The following is a 19,962-nucleotide window of genomic DNA, read 5'->3' as shown; positions in this document are numbered from 1 at the left end:
TCTCACAACTTCCCCAGTGATGCTGTGCTCCAGGGGCCACTCTAAATACAGGTAGAAACCCAGGGAGTGGGCTCCAAGGGAAACTCTAGGGAAAGGTAGGAGAATATGTCCCGTGGGCTCACATCCCGCTAGACCCTGGCCAGGTCCTCAGTCCATGGTGATGGCTCCTTGAGGAGAACAATCAAATGTATTATCTCTTCTGGACCTCTGTTACGATGTCACTTCCTCAGAGATGCGGTCTCTGATGATCCAGGTACAGCAGCCGCTGCTCTTGATCATATTGTTCCCTTCTATATTCTTTTTATCACTAATTAGTAGAGTTGCATTTCCTACTTAGTTGCTTATGTGTTTATTGTCCATTTTAGTCCATGAGATGAGGGTTTCTTGAGGGTGTCTTGTCACTGTTGAATCCTCATCTCCTAGAACAACATCTGGTCTCTTGCTGACACTCAACGCGCATTTGTTGTGGAATGGTGGCTTTCAGCCATCCTGGGGAACAAAATGAACTCTTGGTACCTGCAGTGGGTGGTGTGGACCCCAATCTATTCCAAGGGTCCTTAGTAGTCTAGCTCTGCAAAGTCTTCGTAATACTTAAGGCAATAGGTGAGACCTCAGCATGAAGCTCTCAATACTCCCCTATCATTTAATGAGTCATTAGATGCCTTGACTGAACATAGAGGGGAAATGAATGGGGACATGATGGAAATGTTGAACCTGGCCCTGGGGGTTCCTAATGGTGATAAGAGCTCCAACTCCTCGATGCTGATAGCAGCCCTGAGTCAAATATCTGCAAGGACCAGGACCAAGGGGGCTCCCCAAACCTGGAGCTCTGCTCTAAGGGGAGTACACTGGTGAGATCAGGCTCCCTGCTCCCTGTTGAGTCTGCGCCCTGCTTGTCAGGTCACCAGGCAGAATTTTAACCACAGCTGCTCTACCAGACTCCCTCTCACTTGGGCAGTGCAAGGACACACACACACACACACACACACACACACACACACACTTTCCAAACCAGTCCTCCATGTCCCAGGCAATGGCATGAAGGAAAATGTTTAGTTAGCCTTGGGCTCAAAACTGACAAGTCTCCCTGACAATGTGCCACAGCCTAGACCTGGAGCTCTGGTGTAACTGACCTGGGGGTTACCTTTTTGAGCCTTTGAAGGCTGAACTTCTGACATTTGCAGTCCAGCAGTCCAGGCTTGAAGCACATATTCTTGGCATTTGCTTGCTTATTTATATGTTCAACAAGTGGTTTTTAGGGGAAGGTGGGTGAAGGGGAGGGGCCTGTTGTAGCTGTGCACCAATCTCTGGGTATGTGTGTATCTCTATGGACACAAATTATAGTAAAAATTCAGTTTCACTCAATACACTAAATATATCCTGAATTAGATCCTAGGACAGAAAAAAGGACATTAGTGGAAAAACTGGTGAAATCCAAATAAACTCTGGAGTTCAGGTAATAGTAATGGAGTAATGTTTATCTCTTAGTTTTGACTAATACACCAGTTATATAAGATACTAACATTGGGAGAAACTTGGTGTGGGATGTATGGCAACACTCCATACTATTTTTGCAAATTTTCTGTAAATCTATCATTATTCCTCCAAAAAAAGTTTATTTAAAAACTTCAGTTCCAAAGTTTTACAATTCAATGTAACATATTGATTTGGAGGTTTAATTGGCAAATCCACTATTCAGTTCAACTTTTATATTTTATTGAGGTATAACATGCATACAGTAAGGTACACAAATCATATGTGTACGACTCATTGAAATTTCACATTTGGATGCACCCTCCTGACCAGCACCAGGTCAAACAGAATGTTCCCAGGACCTTTCGCAGTGAACAGTATTCCTCGACCAGTGTCTTGATGTATATACCATAGATTGGGTTTTGCCTGTTCTTGAACTTCATGTACATAGAATTATAAAGTATGTATTATTTTTGAGTCTGGCTTCTTTCATTCAACATACCATCTGAAAATCTTATGTGTAGCAGTAGTTCATTCTTTTATTATTGGGTAATATTCCATTGCATCAATTGTCCCCAATTCAGTTATCCATTCTGTTTTCAATTCACATTTGGGTTGTTTCCAGTTTAGGACTCTTATGAATGAAGCTACTGTAAATATGCTCATCCGTGTATTTGGCAGCTATATGCGTGAATTTCTCTTGGATGTATATTTCCGAGTGGAATTGCTGGGTCATAGGGTATTTGCGTGATTAGGGGGACAAGAATAGGGGGTAGCACATGGCAGGCTCACTGAGCCAAAAATTCAGTAGGGAAGGCTTGTTTCAGGGTGAACATGAGGAAGATGATCTCCTCATAGTTATCATATTCGTACAGACACCCAAACTGGGGTGAGCCATCGGGACCGACACCCAGACTCTGAAGGTCTGAGTAGGCGCAGCTGCCCTCAGCCAGCAGGGCTGGCTGGGACCAGGCATTAGAGTCTGGGGGCCGTGTATTGAGGTAGGCACCTAGGTTGGATCTCTGCCGGGGGTCAGTCGGGTGAGTGTAGAGCAGCCACTTGTCTGAGGGGCCTGATCCCGCTCTGGGGCTGGGGAAGGCGATCACACTCCCATGGCAGCCATGGAGAGGCTCCACAAGCTTCTGTACCAGTTGGGCCCCCCTGAAATCAAGCCCGTTGTTAACACTCTCGGCCTGAATCCTGGCCCCACGGGGGCTTCTAGCATTGAGATATACCATCCTCTGTTTTGCACCCCCGACTTCAGCCACTTGGCACTCCACGGTTTCCGGGGCCACAAAGTTGCCTCTTTCCCACGTGAGCCCGTGGTTGTGGCTGATGAAGCAGAAAGCAGCGGGGCTGGGCCACCCATGGGCACGGGTTTTCCGGTAGGCGTAGGCTGGCACCACCAGGCTCTGTGCCTCATTGTGTAGCTGCAGACAGTGCCCTGGACCCACCGCAAAGGTGGCCCATTCTCCATGGGCCGAGCCAATAGCAGAGATGGTGAGGTCCGTGGTGGGGCTCCAGGACCTGCCGTGGTCAGTGCTGGTGACTTGGCACAGCCGCGTCACATTGACCCTGGTGTGGAGTTGGTGTTGCTCAGAGACGTGCCAGGGGATGGCAATGAAGAAGAGGAAGAGGGTCCCCGTGTTCTCATCATACAAGGGACTTGGGTTCATGGACCGGTGGCCCTCCAGCTGGGCTTCGGTAACCACTTCCTGAGCATGCCACTGAATGTGAGGAGAGGAAGAAAGACAAGCACTGCCTTGAAATGACCAGTGACAGTGACAGAGCTGCACTCTGGGTGGGGGGTGTCTTATGGGGTTAGGTCAAACGTCATAGAGGAAGTGTTCATCTACCACTTGCTCAACTCACATCACCTCCCAGAGCTGTGGGAGCCAGGCTCCGCCTCACCCCCTGCACAGCAGCCCACTCCTCCTGAATGTCTACTGCCTCCATTCCCACCAACATGTATCAGAGCACCTACAGTGGGCTAGACCTCAGATGCAGAGATCCTTTGGGCACGAGCCATTCCCAGCTTCATCCTGGTTCCCTCAACCTACCAGCCCAGTCCAACTTCCCATTCTTGAAAAGCAAAGCTCTAGTAGTAACCACAATAGTCTGACCTGTGTGGGACAGAATATGACAATCACTCTCCATCTTCTAAACACCATACTCTATTTATTAATATAGCCTGGGAGGGGCAACTACATGACACTAGGACTTGCATGGAACTTCCATAATCCCAAAGTCTATGTCATATATGCGGCAGCTCTGCCATCTACCCCCATTCATTAACACCTGTCCCCCAGTGAGCTTTCTAAAGGCAGATACTGTGCCAAGAGCCTAACCCCTAATTCCTGGGGAACAGGTGTCATTAGCTCCAACTTATGTCTGGAGAATGGAAGGCTTAGATAAAGAAGGTGAGTTGCCCAAGGCCATACGTCTAACTGATAGAACCAGGACTTGAACCCAGGTCCATCTGCTTCAAACCCCATGCTCTAAACAGCTGCTATGTAATAATGATCACAGAGTAATGACAATACTAATAGTAATATGTGATACGCCAGCCTTGGATGTCTTTGTCAAAATCAATTACTTGATCTACATGCTGGGACTTTAGAACACAGCAATCACTCCAACCCTTCCCAGGTCCCACTCCCCAGGTTAATTTTACTCAAAGGATACAACCCCAGTTATGGAATTCTAAACTAGTCCTCCCTGGGTTATCAATCACACAGGAAAACCTTTCTGAGCATCAGTTTCCCTGGACTTGTCCCATCATGCACTGAAGCCGATGCTGCCAGGCCAACTGGACTTGGTCCCAGTGAACCCACATTTTCTGGGTGACCACTTTGGGGCACTTTCTCTGCCCCCTCCATGGTAGGGCCCTGAATCCCTTTTGGGTTTCAATGTCTCCTTTCCCTCTGTCCCCCAGACCCCAGCCATCTAAGAATGTCATGGTTCCCATATTCCCAGCGGAGCTAGTGTAGCCTCATCCTGCCTTACCTGGACCCGGTGGGTGGACTCATCATAGCTTCCCCTGCGCAGGACAATTAGCTCTGCGTCCTCGTCCTTCTTGCTCTTGCGCCTTTCTGCGAAGGCCAGCAGAGTCTTCTGCTGCGGCAGGTAGAGCAGAGCAGGGATTCTGTAGGCCTGTGCTCCTGACTTGAACATTCTCTCCTTCTGCAGGACAGGGCGGGATGCCATGGGGTCTGAGGGAGGCGCAGAAAGAAATGAGTTCCCTGAAGTCACATCCTGAGATGGGGCTGAGCTATCCTCCCAGGCAAGCGGTGCCCACTCCAAGGGCGAGGTGGCTGAGGTTGGTGGCCTGTCCTCCTTCCCCATGGGGTTCGTCCCCCTTATTACCTTCCAAGAGCCTGTCTATGATGCTACACATGCCTGCCATGGAGTTTGGCAGTGCTCTGCCCATGACACTTCAGGGAAGGGGTATTTGGAAAAGCACATTTTGTGTTGAATTTTTATTATGAGTTAACAAACCTTACTAGGACAAATCTGTGATAACCTTCAGCTGCTTTTGCCCATCAAATGCCAAGCCTTGGGTTGTATAAAAGTGTTTGCCAAGTGGCATTCTGCAGCTGTCCAACTGCCAGAAAAGGACACATAAGAACTTTTTGTAATTCTGCAGGCCTGGAAGTCACCTTAGAAAAAAGGAAAAAAGTGGGGGGAAGCCTTGATTTTGCAGGCTTGCTCTCCAGGCTGCCTGAGGCTGAGTTCCGCTAGTGTGGGGACCCCACCCCTGGGGGAGGGAGAAACATCTGGAATGGAAGAGAGAGGCTCCCAACAGCTCCCTCGGGCTGGGAGGGTCCTCCAGAGGTACAAAAAAAAACATAAAAAAATAAAAAATAAAAATGAGCTTCCAAAGTGTTGAGTTCAGTTCAGGGCAACGTCCCCATTCTGTTAATTAAACTTTGGGTCATTGAAACACAGGCTAGGGGAGATGACCGGATAGAAAGCATTGCTCTATTCACTTACCTCACAGCCTACAAAAATGCTTGATCAGATGAAAATATATCAACAGGTTAAAGATGTCCAAGAGAGAAGTGATTCTGAAGAGACTGAAGACTGAGCTTGGATTAGCAGATGACTCAATTCCTTCAGCTTTTGGAAGTTTGGCGATCTGTTGGGCTATTGGAGATATAATGACAATGAATAATTTTTACACATGGCTGCTTTTCAGAAGAAAAAAAAAGCATTTGATCAAAAAAGGTAGTCACCGAGATAACTTGGTGACTATGTGTGACAGTGGTCTCCATGCTGGGCCACCTGGGGTCTCCTTCAGGGCGATGTACCCCCAGCTGCAGGGAGTGCTGGCTGCAGAGCAGATGGCTCTCAGCTGAGCAGGAAGGACAAGATTGCCATCAAATAACCTCCTCCTGGTCATCTCCAGGAAAGGCTGCATCTGGTGGCTGGCCAGCCCAGAACCTGAAGACCTGGCCCCGTGACCTATCTGGATCTCTGAGGGCCAGCTCTCCCGTGGATCAACTGCAGCGGACCTAGGAGGCACACCACCTCTCCTCTGTATACCTGTTCCTCTTGCCTGCATTTTTTCCCTACTGTGTACGTTATTATCTATTTAAAACTTATTTAACATGTTTGAGAAATCTATGCAATCTATCAGTATTTCATTAAATCCATAATGAACATTTTCGTTAAGACAATATAACAAAATAAAACTAATAAGGGCAAATACTGCACAAGGTAAAAATGCGTGGCTGCCTAAATGGGGGGGGGGGGGGGGAAGGAGAGGAGAGGGAGCGGGGGAAAGAACTAAGTCATTGTGATAAAATCTCCATGTGGAAATTGTAGTCCAAGAATATAGGGCTTGGTAGCCAGAAACTTTGTTATGAAATATAGATGGGAAAGAATCAAATATGATTCAAAATTGAAATGAAAATGGGGAGAAGATTCAGCATAATAGTGTTTTCTAGAAAATTGATCAGAATTTATTTATTTATTTATTTTTAATCCTCACCCGAGGATATTTCCCATTGATTTTTAGAGAGAGTGGAAGAGAGAGGGAAAGACAGAGAGAAACATCAATGTGAGAGAAACACATCGATTGGTTGCCTCCTGCAATGCCCTGACCAGGGCCCGAGCTGGGGAGAAGCCTGCAACCAAGGTACATGCCCTTGACCGTAATCAAACCTGGGACCCTTCAGTCTGCATACCGACGCTCTATCCACTGAGCAAAACCGGCTAGTGCGAAAATTGATCAGGGTTTATTTAGCTCTTGGGTATTTACCTAGGAGTGGAATTGCTGGGCCATGTGGTAATCCTATGTTTAACCTTTTGAGGAGCTGTAGGCTGTTCCCATAGCAGCTGCAGTGGTTTACAGCACACCAACAATATATGAGGGCTCCAGTCTCTCCACATCCTCCTCAACTCTGCAGATTGTGTCCTTTTGATGATAGCCATCAGTGTGGGTGTGAAATGCTGTCTCACTGTGGTTGTGATTTGCATTTCCCTGATGATTAGTGATGTTGAGCATCTTTGTACGAGCTTATTGTCCACTGGACTTGGGTTTTAGCCTGGAGGCAAAGGGAAGAGTTCAGATGTGTTTGGGCAAGGGAGGGATCTGATCTAATTTATTTTTAAGGTAGTCCTTCTTTTGGCTTCTGGGGACAAGGGCAGAAGGTGAGTCTGTTGCAATTTTCTAGGTGAGATAAAATAAAAGCATGGAGTAGAGTTGTGATAATGGAGAGGGGAGCCTGGCTCTTAGAGATAGAAAACAGCAATTCATATGATTTGGAGGACAAATTAGGGAGGATTTAAGAATGCTGGCTCTAGCTGGTTTGGCTCAGTGGATAGAGCATCGGCCTGCAGACTGAAGGGTCCCAGGTTTGATTCCAGCCAGGGGCACATGCGTGGGTTGCAGGCTCGATCCCTAGTAGGGGACGTGCAGGAAGCAGCCAATCAATGATTCTCTCTCATCATTGATGTTTCTTAGTCCCAGTGAACCCACATTTTTCTCCCTCTTCCTTCCTCTCTGAAATCAATAAAAATATATTAAAAGAAAAAAAGAATGCCGAGTTTAAAGTATTCTGAATTGATTTCCAGAGCAACTCGGATTGTTTTCCAGATTCCTCCTTTAGACTCAAATCCTTTAGGGTGGGAACAAATGTATTCACTCATATAGCAAAGATTTACTGTGCTTTTACTTTGTGCCTTACATTGTTTAGGAACTGGGATGCTTTATGAGTAAGACACACTAACCCCAGTCCCCACAGGCTGCTAATATAAAAAGTATTTGCCCCTTAAATATTTAGAGCCACATCTGATGTAGGAGGGGATGGGGTAGAGGAAAGGGGGATCTTGGGGTCCATTCTAGAGAGCTCTTCTCTATTTTCAGTAACTCAACATCAGCCCAAACTCACACACTTACCAGCAATACCAGTCCCCAAATGTCTTTAGAATAATAATAGCAAACACAAAAGTGGCCCTTACCAAATGCTGGGCACTCTTTAAGTGCTCTATAATATTAAAAAAGTTTTTTTCAGAAGTTATATTTACAAATTATATTATTTTACAATATGATTCACAAATATGTACTCATTTCATCCCCACAACACCCCCATGAAGTTGATGCTATCATTGCCCATTGTACAGATGAGGAAATTGAGCTCATCCAGCCCTTCAGTGTCAGAGCTGGGACTACAGACTCTTCTGACCCGCACAGCTTGCCTCTCAGGGCAGTTCTGGAAGGTGCCATCTTCCTGCACCTTGTCACACGATGCCTTAGCACTGCATGCAGGTAGCTAGCTGGCCCACTTGGCCCCAGCATTAGCTCCAAATGTGGCAGCAGCTTCAGGCTAAGGTAGTGGAAAGAAAACTGAATTAGGAATCTGATTCTGGGCCTAGGTTCATGTCCAGCAAGTTGTGTATCTTTGGGCAAGAACCTTCCTCTTGGAGGTCCATCTCCCCACCTAGCAAGAAAGGGACTAAGGAAGGTGATTGCGCAGGCCCCTTCATCTCCAGAGCAGGCACAGAGTTAGGCCCTGACTCCTTGGGGGAGGCTGAACAGGGGCCCCGACACAACCCAGTCCCACGCGGCAGCACAAAGGCAACCAGAGAGATGATAAAGTCAGTTTGCAGCATGAAAAACTGCCATTTGGTAGGTCAAAAATGATTGAGTAGTGACGATTCCAGATGGTCCCACCTAAGGCTACCAGCAGCTGGCATGGCTTGTAGTCTTGTGGGCGCCAAACCTAGAGCAAAGCATCTTACTTCTCCTCACTCTGCCTACAAGGCCTGCTCTCGTGCTCCCATCTCAGATATGGGGAAACGAAGAAGTGAGTCAGGGAGGCGGTGGATGACTTCCTTAAGTCGGTGAAGGTGGGTGGATTTGAGCCTGAATCTGCCTTATTTCAGAACACACGCCCTTAACCACTGGATTCTCCTGCCACAGACCCACAGCTGGGACCCTGAGGTCTGAATGCTTCTTAACCAAAGGCAAGCGGTGGAGGGCCCCTGCCCACCTCCTCTCTCTCTGCTGTTGGGAGCACACTGGCTGCTGGCTTCCCTCACCCACTTCAGGAGGCATCTTTGCCAACTCAAATCTGTATGGAACACCTTCCATGTGCCTGGAAACAGGTAAACACACCTGCCCTTCAGAAGCCCACAATAAGTGACAGCCAGTGCTTCTGGGAGCAAGAAAGGCGCACTTTGCAGCTTTCCCCAGAGGAATAGCCCTTGTTCTCGTGACCAGTTTTGGATGGAATGTTGGCCTGTTGGCTACCACATTGAAATAATGCCATCTCTCCAAAGAGCAGACAGGGCCCCGCATGTGGTCTGCCATCAGTTCCAGCAAAGCAAACATGTGGGGCAGCAAACCCAAAGTGCTCTCCCCCAAGAAAACTCCATTTCCATGGGCTCAATGCAGCTGAGAGGAGCTCTCCCAACTCCCACGGCAGGACAGGAGCCCGAGTAGCCTTCTGGAAGCTCAGACCAGCAATAACTTGGGGGCAGAATGAGGAGTTTTCCTGAACTGGCTGATCTGAGCCTTCTCCCACATTTCCCATCCAACATGTCCCCTGGATACCCCCAAAACAGAGTGAGCACTATATCGGGGGTTGAGGGGCCATGAGCTAGTACTCTTTAAAAAATGGCCACTGTCTGAGGCATTCCCAAGTATGGCACCATCACCCCGTAATTACCTGGTACAGGAGAACTCTTGTTTATATCAACAAAGGAACAGGTGGGTCAATTCCAAGAGAAGCCTTACCTCAGGAAGTGCTCCAAGTCGGATCCCGGGGCCTGGATTGGACATCAGAGTGTGCTAGAAGAGGCCGTGGGAACCAGCTTGGAGAAGGTCAGCGCAGCTCCTGTGTTCCCCTGGCTTCACCCCGAGTCTCACGGCTCCACTACCAGGCCTGTGCCTATAAACACCTGAGGGAGGCCCCAGGCAGTGTCAGTGTACAGGCCCAGCCCTGGAGGGCACTGCCTCTCATCATCCGGGGAAGGACTTATCTACAAGTCACGCTGAATCAGGGTGAGCCACAGGCCAACTGAGTCAGGCTTGCCTCTTAAACGGATGCAGCGGGCAAAGTGTGTGCATATCAGGGAACAGACCTCCAGGGACTGGGAGGGTGTGGACATGCAGGAGGACCTGGAGCCACCCAGGATGCAACTCCTCTTTGGGCTCTGCCTGGGGCAGCTAGGTGAGCAGGGCAGCCTTCTTGATCTCTTGAGACCCCAGTTTCCTCTGCTGAAAAAATGGGAACAAATACATCAAGGTAGACTAAGTTGCCTGGAGCAGACTATATGACTCACCTGTCTATAACCCGGTACCAATGGCGTTTCAGATAATCATCAGTGCTCTATCCATACTCATCAATTGAGTGAATGAATGGATGAGCTGCCTTTCCAGACAGGGCTGACAATGTGAGACTTTAGATAACCTGTCTAAATCGCTTAACCAAGCATCAGCTCATGATAAGGACTGCCATGGCAACAAGCCCTTTTCTTGTGGACCCATCACAACATGTCTAAACAGCACCATCCATGGGCCCCAAGTTCATTTTCAGGAGGACGAGTCAGGAGCTGGCACACTGTCAGAAAATATAACCCAGCTCACCCAGCCCACTGCCAGTGTGGGTGAGGCCTCAGGAGCTGGAAAAACCTGAAGGCAGTCCATTCACTTCAAAGTGCACTTCTTGGCTCAGTCTAGAACTGAGGGATGAGGGAGGCCTCCCTTACTTATTTCCCTTCCCTCCATTGGCCATAGTTCTCCCATGATTATCTTCAGCTCTAGGTGGTTCCTGTGGCTCAGAGCCAAGTTCAGCTCTCCTTGGCTGCCCCCCCAGGTCAGAGTGACCCCTGGATGGCCAGTTCTGGGTCCCCTTGTTCCTGCTCTGGTCTAAGCCTCTCATCAGTTTGCAGAGAAAGGGTTATGGTCTGACCTTAGAATTTATGTTTGAAAGTCCCATGCAAAAGCCAGTCCATGTGAACACCCTAGTAAACCCAGACCCCAGCTCTGACTCACACCCCCTGGAGGTCTAGGAATCACCTTGAAGTTGATGCTGTTACATTCTGGCTGTGTTCCAACTAATTCAATGGGCCACAGAAGGGGTATTTTAAAAGCGAGGTAAGTGTAGGGTGGTGACTCATTAAAGAAATCATAACACATCCATAAAATGGAGTATTAGGCAGCTGATTAAGTAAAACCATGTTTTAAAGATAATGCATGAAAATGTTGGGATACAAGATAGCATATAAACTAGGATCCTACTTTTGTAAATCTGCATATTATATACTCAGAAATCTATATTAAAAATAAATAAAAATTATACCACATATGTATTGCTGCATCCCCCAAAACTTAGCACAGTGCCTGGGACAAAATAGATACTTCCAGTGAATATAGAATGAATAAATAAATACTATCGGTAGTCAATTTTAACTAGTGGGATTACAAACAATATTTATTTATTTCCTGTACTCTTTCAGGCACATATGATTTAATTATTAGTTTAAAAATACATTTTTTTAAAAATAAGTTTTTATTGATTTCAGAGAGGAAGGAAGAGGGAGAGAGATATAAACATCAATGATGAAAGAGAATCATTGATCAGCTACCTCCTGCATGCTCCCTACTGGGACTGAGCTCACAACCAGGGCATGTGCCATGACCAGGACTCAAATTGTGACCTCCTGGTTCATAGGTCGATACACAACTACTGAGCCACACCAGCCAGGCAAAAACATACATTATATTAAAAATGATGATAAGTAATAATATGTGGACTAAGAGTGCCTACTCACTTTATCCTGGCCAGACCATCAAAAGGGCTTTCAAAAGGGCCCAAAGAGCTTATAAAACTGAGCTTGACTCAGCATGAAAATTTAACTTATATTTGACTCCAAAGGATAAATTTATTGTGTTCAAAAATGTTCACTGAGCTCTGGCTGGTATGGCTTAGTTGGTTGACCAGAAGGTCACCGGTTTAATTCCCCATCAGGGAACATGTCTAGGTTTCAGGCTCGATAACCAGTAGGAAGCATACGGGAGGCAGCTAATCGATGTTTCTGTCTCTCCCTCTCCTTTCCTCTCTCTCTAAAATTAATAAAAACATATTAAAATATATATACTCACCGAACACATACATGTAGCCAACACCATACTAACTTGGAAGGAGGAGAGAAAGATCCTGGATAAGGTCCCAGAGCTTCCCATGTTTATTATTTGTGTGTGTGGGAAAGACAAACATCCAAGGAACAGAAGCCAGTCACCCAGGAGTCAGGGGTGGACTGTAATGGTGACAGTGATTAAGAGCAAGGGGAAGTGATAAGAACAAGGGTAGTCAGGAAGACTTCCTGGACGAAGGCTTATGATCTGAGCTAGACCAGGAAGAAAAGTAAAATTTACAGAAGCAGAGGTAGAACATTTCAGCAGCATGTAAGTGGGTGCAAAGTTTGAGTGTGAGGAAGCAAGGAAGCAGTACAGTGCTGGCTGGCCAGGATCATCATTACTTTGATTGTAATCTGTTTTCTCTCTTACCTTTATGATTTTTCCTTACCTTTGATGTTCTGCAGTTCCACTATGGGTTGACCAGGTGTGAATTCATTTTTATTTACCTTGTGGACTCAGAATGCTTTTCCAAACTCAGAGGACATGTCTTTCTTCAATTGTGAAAATTTCTCAGTCATTAATGCTTGAACATTGCCTCTCCTCTCCTCTCTCCTTTAGAACAGCATCTTCAATGTATACTTGGTTTTCTTGATTTGTTCTTCAGATGTCTTTTGACTTATTTTTCATGTTTCCCATCTCTTTGCCTCCTGGTGCTTCATTCTGGGTGCTTTACCCAATATATCTTCCAAATCACAAAATCTAGAGTTGTGTCTACCTAAGAGGTGTGTGTGTTTTTTTCTCTAATGAAATGTTTTGGGGTTTTTATTTCTACTTAGTTCCTCTTTGAATTTACTTTTTTTAAAAACTAATTTCCTCAGCATTAAAAAGCAATGCGCTATTAAGCCATGAAAAGACATGGAGAAACCTTAAAAGCATATTACAAAGTGAAAGAAGCCAGCTGCTAAGGCTGCACACCGCATGATTCCAACTCCATGACATCCTGCAAAGAGAGTGAAAAATCAGTGATTTCTAGGGGTGGGAGGGTGAATAGGAGAAATATATACAATTTTTAGGGCGTGAAAATACTCTCTGTATAATATCCTATGGACACATGTCATTATACATCTGTCCAAACATACAACACTGACTGAACCCTAATATAAACTATGGATTTGGGTGATAATGATGTATCAATGTAGGTTCATAAATTATAACAAACTAGAGGCCCGATGCATGAAATTTGTGCAAAAGTAGGCCTTCCTTTCCCTGGCTGCTGGTATCGACTTCCCTCTGGCACCGGGGACCTGGGCTTCCCTCCGGCCCCAGCTTCCACCAGAATGACGGCCAGAAGGATGTCCGGTCTAATTAGCATATTACCCTTTTATTATTATAGATGTACTGCTCTGGTGGAAATGTTGATAATGGGGGAGGCTATACATATGTGGGGACAGGGAGTATATGGGAAATTGCTGTACCTTCCCCTAAATTTGGCTGTGAACCTAGAACTGCTCTAAAAAAATGGTTTTAAATTCTAAAAAAATGATTTCCCATTTTTGTTTTTACAGATTTTTACTCCTTTATCTTTCTAAACACCTTAAATATACTTATTTTTAAAGTCTCTTTTTATATTACTCCATTGTTTTTATTTTCCCATTTTTTGTGGGATGCTTTTCTTCAATTGGATTTCCTCAAATGCTGTATAACTTGTTAGAATCTATTTTAAAATAATTCATAATTGTTTATATTCTTCATATTGGCCTTCCTCAAATGTTTTATAATTTCTGTGTGCAAGCTCATCCTCTATGGAAATTATCTCTCAGAGGTGGTGGTGGAGGTATTCCCACTATGCCCCAGATTGTGGAAACCTCCCCAAAGTTGTCTCTACCTCAGTGTTAAGGGCTCATGATTTCTCAAGTTTCTTCCTCCATCTCTATCTTAGAGTTTCTGTACTTCATGAGTGGTGAAGGTTTAAACCTCATGTGCAAACCCAGCTTTTCTATTTTATTGTAGGTGATTCTATTTCTACTCATGGCCTAGGACAATTTTTAGCTTCTGTGCTGTAATTTCTCTCCCAATTTCCTGCTGTGTTCAAGTTCAAAGGTTTTGATTTTTGTTCCCCCACAACTATTAACTTAAAACAAATACATCCCTGGCCATGTGTGTAATAGTTCCTGAAGCATTAACTCACCAGAGTAGATATAGAATTACCTAAGAATTACCTATTAACTTATGGCATCTAGAGATTTATCTTCCTTGCTCTTGAAATAAAATATCTATATATATAAAAGCCTAAGCAACTGTTCGACCAGTAGCTATGATGTGCACTGACCACCAGGGGGCAGACGCTCAACGCACAGGCATGGAAACATGGATGAATCTCAGAGGGAAGGAGGGAGGGCAGGAAGAGATTAACCAAAGATCTTATATGCATACTAGAGGCCCAGTGCATGGATTTGTGCACCGTTGGGGTTCCGCAGCCTGGCCTGTGGGGACCGGGCCGAAACCAGCAGTCTGACATCCCCCAAGGGGTCCTGGATTGCGAGAGGGCCCAGGCCAGGCTGAGGGATCCCACTAGTGCACGAATTCGTGCACTGGGCCTCTAGTATATATATATATATATATATATATATATATATATATATATATATATATATATAATTTTTTTTTCAGCATTTCTTTGTGTTCAGGAAATTTCATGTGGCCCTGGGCAAGCAGTTTAATCTCTCTATGTCTGGCTTCTTCATCATAAGACTGTAGTGATGATTAAACAAGTTAATTCATATAAAGTTCTTAGAATATAGCCTGGCCCAAAGGTTGTCAGTAGATGTTATGGCAACTATTCTGGATTCTGCTCAGTTATTTTTCTTGACCAGGCCTGGTCCCTTGTCTTTATGTATTTCAAATGTATTTCTTAAAGTAAAAATGCAATTTTTAAAACATTTTAAACATTTACATTTCTCTCCTCTTCCCACTCCTAACAGCAAACTTTATACTGAAAGTTAGTAGAAAAATTTTTTTAAATCCTATATAATAAAGATGTAATATGCAAATGGTCGTTACACTGTGAAGCGTAATGACTGACTGTGTAACAACCGGATCACAGATCAGCAGGAGAGTGGGGCAGCGAGCTACAAGCAGGTAGCGGAGAGCTACAGGAGGGGGTAGGGCAGAAAGCTATGGGGGGAGGGCAGGGGGAGCTACAGGAGGGCAGGGCAGCGGGCAGAGAGCTACTGGCTACAAGCAGGTGGCAGAGAGCTACAGGAGGGGGCAGGGTAGCAAGCTACTGGCAAGCTACTGGCGAGCTACTGGCTCACGGATTCATGTGCAGGGCTACTAGTCTCTTATAATGAATTAAGCTTATTACACTTGACCATTCAATTCCTGCCAATGTGCAATTGTAACAATCACCTTAAAATAGCTGGTTTATGATTATTAAGTCCATTAATGATCTATAAAAAATTATCACCCAGAAAACATCACAAAAGCTTCTGGTCAAGGGCATCTCAGCTCTTGAAATGATTTCTCGTGTCTTGTCCATTCAAGCTGCTGTAACAAAATACCTTAGACTGGGGGGCTTATAAACAACAGAAATTTATTTCTCACAGTTCTGGAGGCTGGGAAGTCCAAGATCAAGACACTGGCAGATTCAGTATCTGGTGAGAGCCTGCTTCCTTGTTCGTAGGTGGCCTTCTTCCCTCTAGTGGAAGGGCAAGGGAGCTCTCTGGGGTCTCCCTTATAAGGCACTAACCTGTTTATGAGGAGTCCACCTTCATGCCCTAATCACCTCCCACAGGCCCCACTTCCTAATACATCACCTTGGGAGTTAGGTCTCAACATACAAATTCTGAGAGAACACTAACACTCAGTCTACAGCACTCATATCACCCCAGAATATTCCTATAGCAGAACAATAGATCATCATTAAAAAGAGGGAAGGACTTTAAGGTGTGCTGAATTGGAAAAGTACCAAGACAATAGATACAGAATAGTACATACATGCTGTGGTTCTGCCTAAATAAAACAAAAGGATGTAGGTGTTGTGGAGGGGCAGGGGGGTGAGAGAGAGAGAGAGTATGTAGAGAGAACATTTCTAGAATACTCAGGAAACTGTGAACAGAGGTTACATAAGATGTTTTCGAGAAGAAAGTGACAGGTTCAGGACTGTGTCAGCATGTTCACATGGCATATTGAGTGGGAGAGAATGAATTGGGAGAGAATGAATCCAGGAGACCATTTAAAGGACATTGCAATGATCCAGGTAGAGGTGAGGGGGGCCTGTTCTGAAGCAGAGATAGAGTGGAGGAGAAAAAAAGAAATGAGATTCACTTTCAAGGTGCTCCCAGTGGTACCCTCAGGGTCTACCACAATATCTACACCTACCAGGCGCTCAACAAATGCATGAAATGAATAGTCTCCCATATAATAATACCAGGTCCCAAAGACATCCCTCTGCACACCTTAAGGGGCAATTTCCACAGACTTTGTCACCCTCTTCTCAGAGTTCACTCACCCAGCCCAGGACCTGTGCAAAGTCAGCAGACGGGATCCACAGGATGGTGAGGCTGGGGTGAAGGAAATGCAGGCACAACTCTGAGCTGGTCCTGTTTGCACATGGCAAGATGCTTGTCTCCAAAAAGCTGTGGTCCTGCTTCCCTTGGGAGCTAAGGGGAGACAGGAAAATTACTAATGAGAAAGGAAGAAAATCAGCCCAAAAAATCAGATCTAACTCTACAAACATGCACACACATGCATGCACACACCAGCTACCATTAGTCCTTGTACTTAGGAGGTGCTTAAAATAGGTTTTTGCAGTGGTCGCCAACCGGTAGTCCGCGAACACTGGTGGTCCGTGAAGTCCGAAAGGTTGGCAACCGCTGTTTTAAAAAATAAGGCAAAGACAGGGGAGTGAGCAGGAGGAAAAGGAATTTCAGGAGTATGACATATGAAGACTGGTTGCAAGAAAGAGAACTTATACCCCTGAAGAATAGAGCATTCAGTGGACACCACCTCAAACCTTCATATGTGAAGGCTCAACTGGAAGCCTTTGGTGGTAGGGAGAGTGAATGGTATCTTCTGAGCCTAATGTGGGGTCTGGCTTGTAGTGTCCTACTCAAATGTTTATTGGATGGATGGATGGATGGATGGATGGATGGGTGGATGGATGGATGGATAGGTGGATGGATGGGTGGATGGATTAATGAATGGATGGATGGGTGGGTGGTTAGACAGATGGATTGATCAATGAATGGATGAATTAATGGATGGATGGGTGCATAAAAGACTACCTCTATCTGGCTTTCAGAGGCAACACTGAAACCATTGTTTTATGGCAATCAGGTGGCTATGATGGATAGCTTTCAAAGATGGACCTCAGCAATCCTACCTCCTGGTGTTCACATCTGTGTGTAATCCTCTACCTCTGAGTGTTGGCTGTACCTGATGATTTCCTCCTAATGAGCAGAATACAGCAAAAGTGATGGGATGTAACTTCTGTGAGAAGATTACAAAGGACAGTGGTTTCTGTCTTCCTGGACTCTCTCTCTCTGTTGCTCACCTTGGTGACAGGCTGCCATAGTGGAGAGGCCTCTGTGGCAGCCTTAGGCCAACAGTCAGTGAGGAGCTAAGTCCTATGGCACACAAGGAACTGACCACTGCAAAAACCTATTTTAAGCATCTCCTAAGATCCTTCCCCAGTGGGGCTCTGAGACTCGGCCCCAGCCCTCCAGGCACATTGACTTTGGCCTATGAGGGACCCTGAGCAGAGAACCCAGCTAGCTGTGAAGATCCTGATCACAGCAACTGTAAGAAACAAATGTGTGTTGTTTGAAGCCACTATGTTTGTGTTCATTTGTTGCCAGCAACCACTAGCTAATACAGTGGCTGATTTGAGTTTAACATAAAAATGGATATTCTGGCTATTAAACTCGGCAAATGATGGTAGTGGTTAAGAGCCTAGGTTTTGGTACCAATTGGCCTCAGTTTGAATTTTGAACCCCCAACTTCCTAGCCATGCGGCTTTGGCAAGATCATCAACTTCCGAGCCTCTGTTTCTGCATTTTTAAAACGGGCATAATTCTCTTCTCATAGAGATTACAAAAGGATTACATGAAGTGATTATATAAAATACTAAGCCCAGTACCTGTCACTGAATAGAAGGTAGATATTAGAAAATAATAATAATAATAATGGAGCAAGTTCCCTCCCAAAGCAGCGAGTGTCCCATTCCTGGAAGTGATCAAGCTGAGGCATGATGGCCACGTGCAGGAAGTGAAAGGAACCATAGAGGACCCCAAGCCTTTTCCCAAGCCTCAGATTCAAGAGCTGTGTGTCTGCCTGGCCAAGGCCAAGGGGCGGGGTGATCAGGTGTGCCAAGGAACCATCGGAGTTACCTTGCACCAGGGAACAGTACCAGCTGTCGCCAGCCTCCAGCAAGGGTGATGCCTTCCCTCCTGCACAGCCTCTGGGTCAGGTATGTGGCCACCACCCTAGCTGGGCCCACGGGGCCCAGGAAGGTAAACACCCAGCCCAGGAAGTGATTGTCACGGGCATGGGGCCAGCTCTGGGCTGAGGCAGGTCTGAAGGTCAGGAATGCTTCCCAGGGAGCCTTTTGCAGGAGAGGACAAAGTGTTTGTCTGTGGGCTCTCCGCGACAGAGCGGAGGACGTGTGGATCTGGCTGGGGACAGGCCAACGGGCAGGACAGAGGATAGTACAGGAAGAGCCATCAGGGAGGCCCAACCCCAGGAGCTCCTCACTGGCAGGTGAGTAAATAGTTTCAGTATTTTTAAAATGAAATGAGATGAAATAAGAGATGGCATGGAGGTTGCAGCCAGGACAGGATTGGAAAGACCCCAGGCAGGTGTGTGAAGAAGAGGAGACCATCTACCCCTGCTCATTGAGAGGCAGCTCCAAGAGAGAACAGCCCAGACTTCCCTCCCCAGGTCCAGTCTCGTCTTGGTTTCATGCATCATGCTTCCAGCCAGTACTCAGTTTCACCATCTTTGGACAGGGGTAGTGTCTCCCTCCGGTTCCTCTCCTGTGATGGCTATGGGGCCAAGTGCGACAATAAACAGGACTGGCTACATAATTTGCAGTGCCCCGAGCCAAGGGAATATGTGGGGCCCCTTGTTCAAAGGTTATTCCGAATTTCAAGAATTAAGAATGTTAAAATGATTAAGAATGGTAACATCAGAGCCTTAAATCAAGTGATTGGCCCTGTGCGACAGCGCAGGCCACAAACCATGCCGCCAGCCCTGATTATAAACCCACTGCCTGGAAACTGCGAAGTGACAGACAAACCGTGATTGCTCTGAGCGTGTGGCTCCGGTCTCAGGGTCGGGAAGCGCACCTGTGGAATTTGGCTCTTACGGTGCACAGAGGGATGTCTTTCGGAGCCATGAGGTGACAGCTCCCTGCAAGGCCACCCTACTACATTGGCCCCTGCCGCTCAGGGTCCCACCTCAAAAGAACAAAAGGCTCCGCCCCTCTGAACCTTCTGGACTGTGCACCTGTCTGGCATCAAGCCAAAGCCTGGTGCGACTCCATGTCTGGGGACACAGCTTTCTTGAATGTGATGGGGGCAGGCTCCTCTTTTCTGTCTTGATATAAAGATTGGGATGCTCACAGTCACTGGCTGAACAGACCTGGGCTGTGGTTCCTGTGCTTCGGACAGTTCTGCCCTGTTCTGATGATGACCAACACATGCTCAGCTTTTGGAAAAGTGCTTCTGTTAATGTAGTCAGACCGCTGGTGGAATCCCCCTGTCACCTTTTGTCCCCCTTCCCTTCTCCCTTTCCACTTTCTGCCCAGGTTTTCCCTTTCCTCTTCTCTCCCACCACATCTCCAGCTGCCCCGGCATTGCTTGGTCTTAAGTAGTAGAAACCAGTGTCTCTATGGGTGTCTT

At 46.2% G+C, this 19,962-nt stretch overlaps 2 protein-coding genes across 2 annotated transcripts in view; one reads left to right on the top strand and one right to left on the bottom strand.

The window, feature by feature from the left end:
• Positions 1 to 2,261: 2,261 nt before the first annotated feature.
• NEU2 (neuraminidase 2) lies at positions 2,262 to 5,573 on the bottom strand (the record flags this gene model as incomplete). The annotated part of the gene is made up of 3 exons (XM_080668241.1): positions 5,467 to 5,573; positions 4,480 to 4,685; positions 2,262 to 3,200 (listed from the first exon to the last, which is right to left on the bottom strand). Exons 2-3 carry the CDS (start codon positions 4,678 to 4,680, stop codon positions 2,262 to 2,264), a joined length of 1,140 nt encoding a protein of 379 aa, XP_080524367.1. The 5' UTR covers positions 4,681 to 4,685; positions 5,467 to 5,573.
• A 13,085-nt stretch (positions 5,574 to 18,658) lies between these two features.
• The window catches only part of NGEF (neuronal guanine nucleotide exchange factor), a 95,810-nt gene continuing 94,506 nt past the window's right edge, over positions 18,659 to 19,962 (top strand). The window contains exon 1 of the mRNA XM_080669898.1: positions 18,659 to 18,820. The gene's annotated coding sequence lies outside the window, so the exon portion shown is untranslated. The remainder of the gene's footprint in view (positions 18,821 to 19,962) is intronic.

Source organism: Plecotus auritus (assembly GCF_963455305.1).
Source record: "Plecotus auritus genome assembly, chromosome: 5".
Classification (NCBI taxonomy): domain Eukaryota; kingdom Metazoa; phylum Chordata; class Mammalia; order Chiroptera; family Vespertilionidae; genus Plecotus; species Plecotus auritus.
This window is presented reverse-complemented; position numbering and strand designations above follow the sequence as displayed.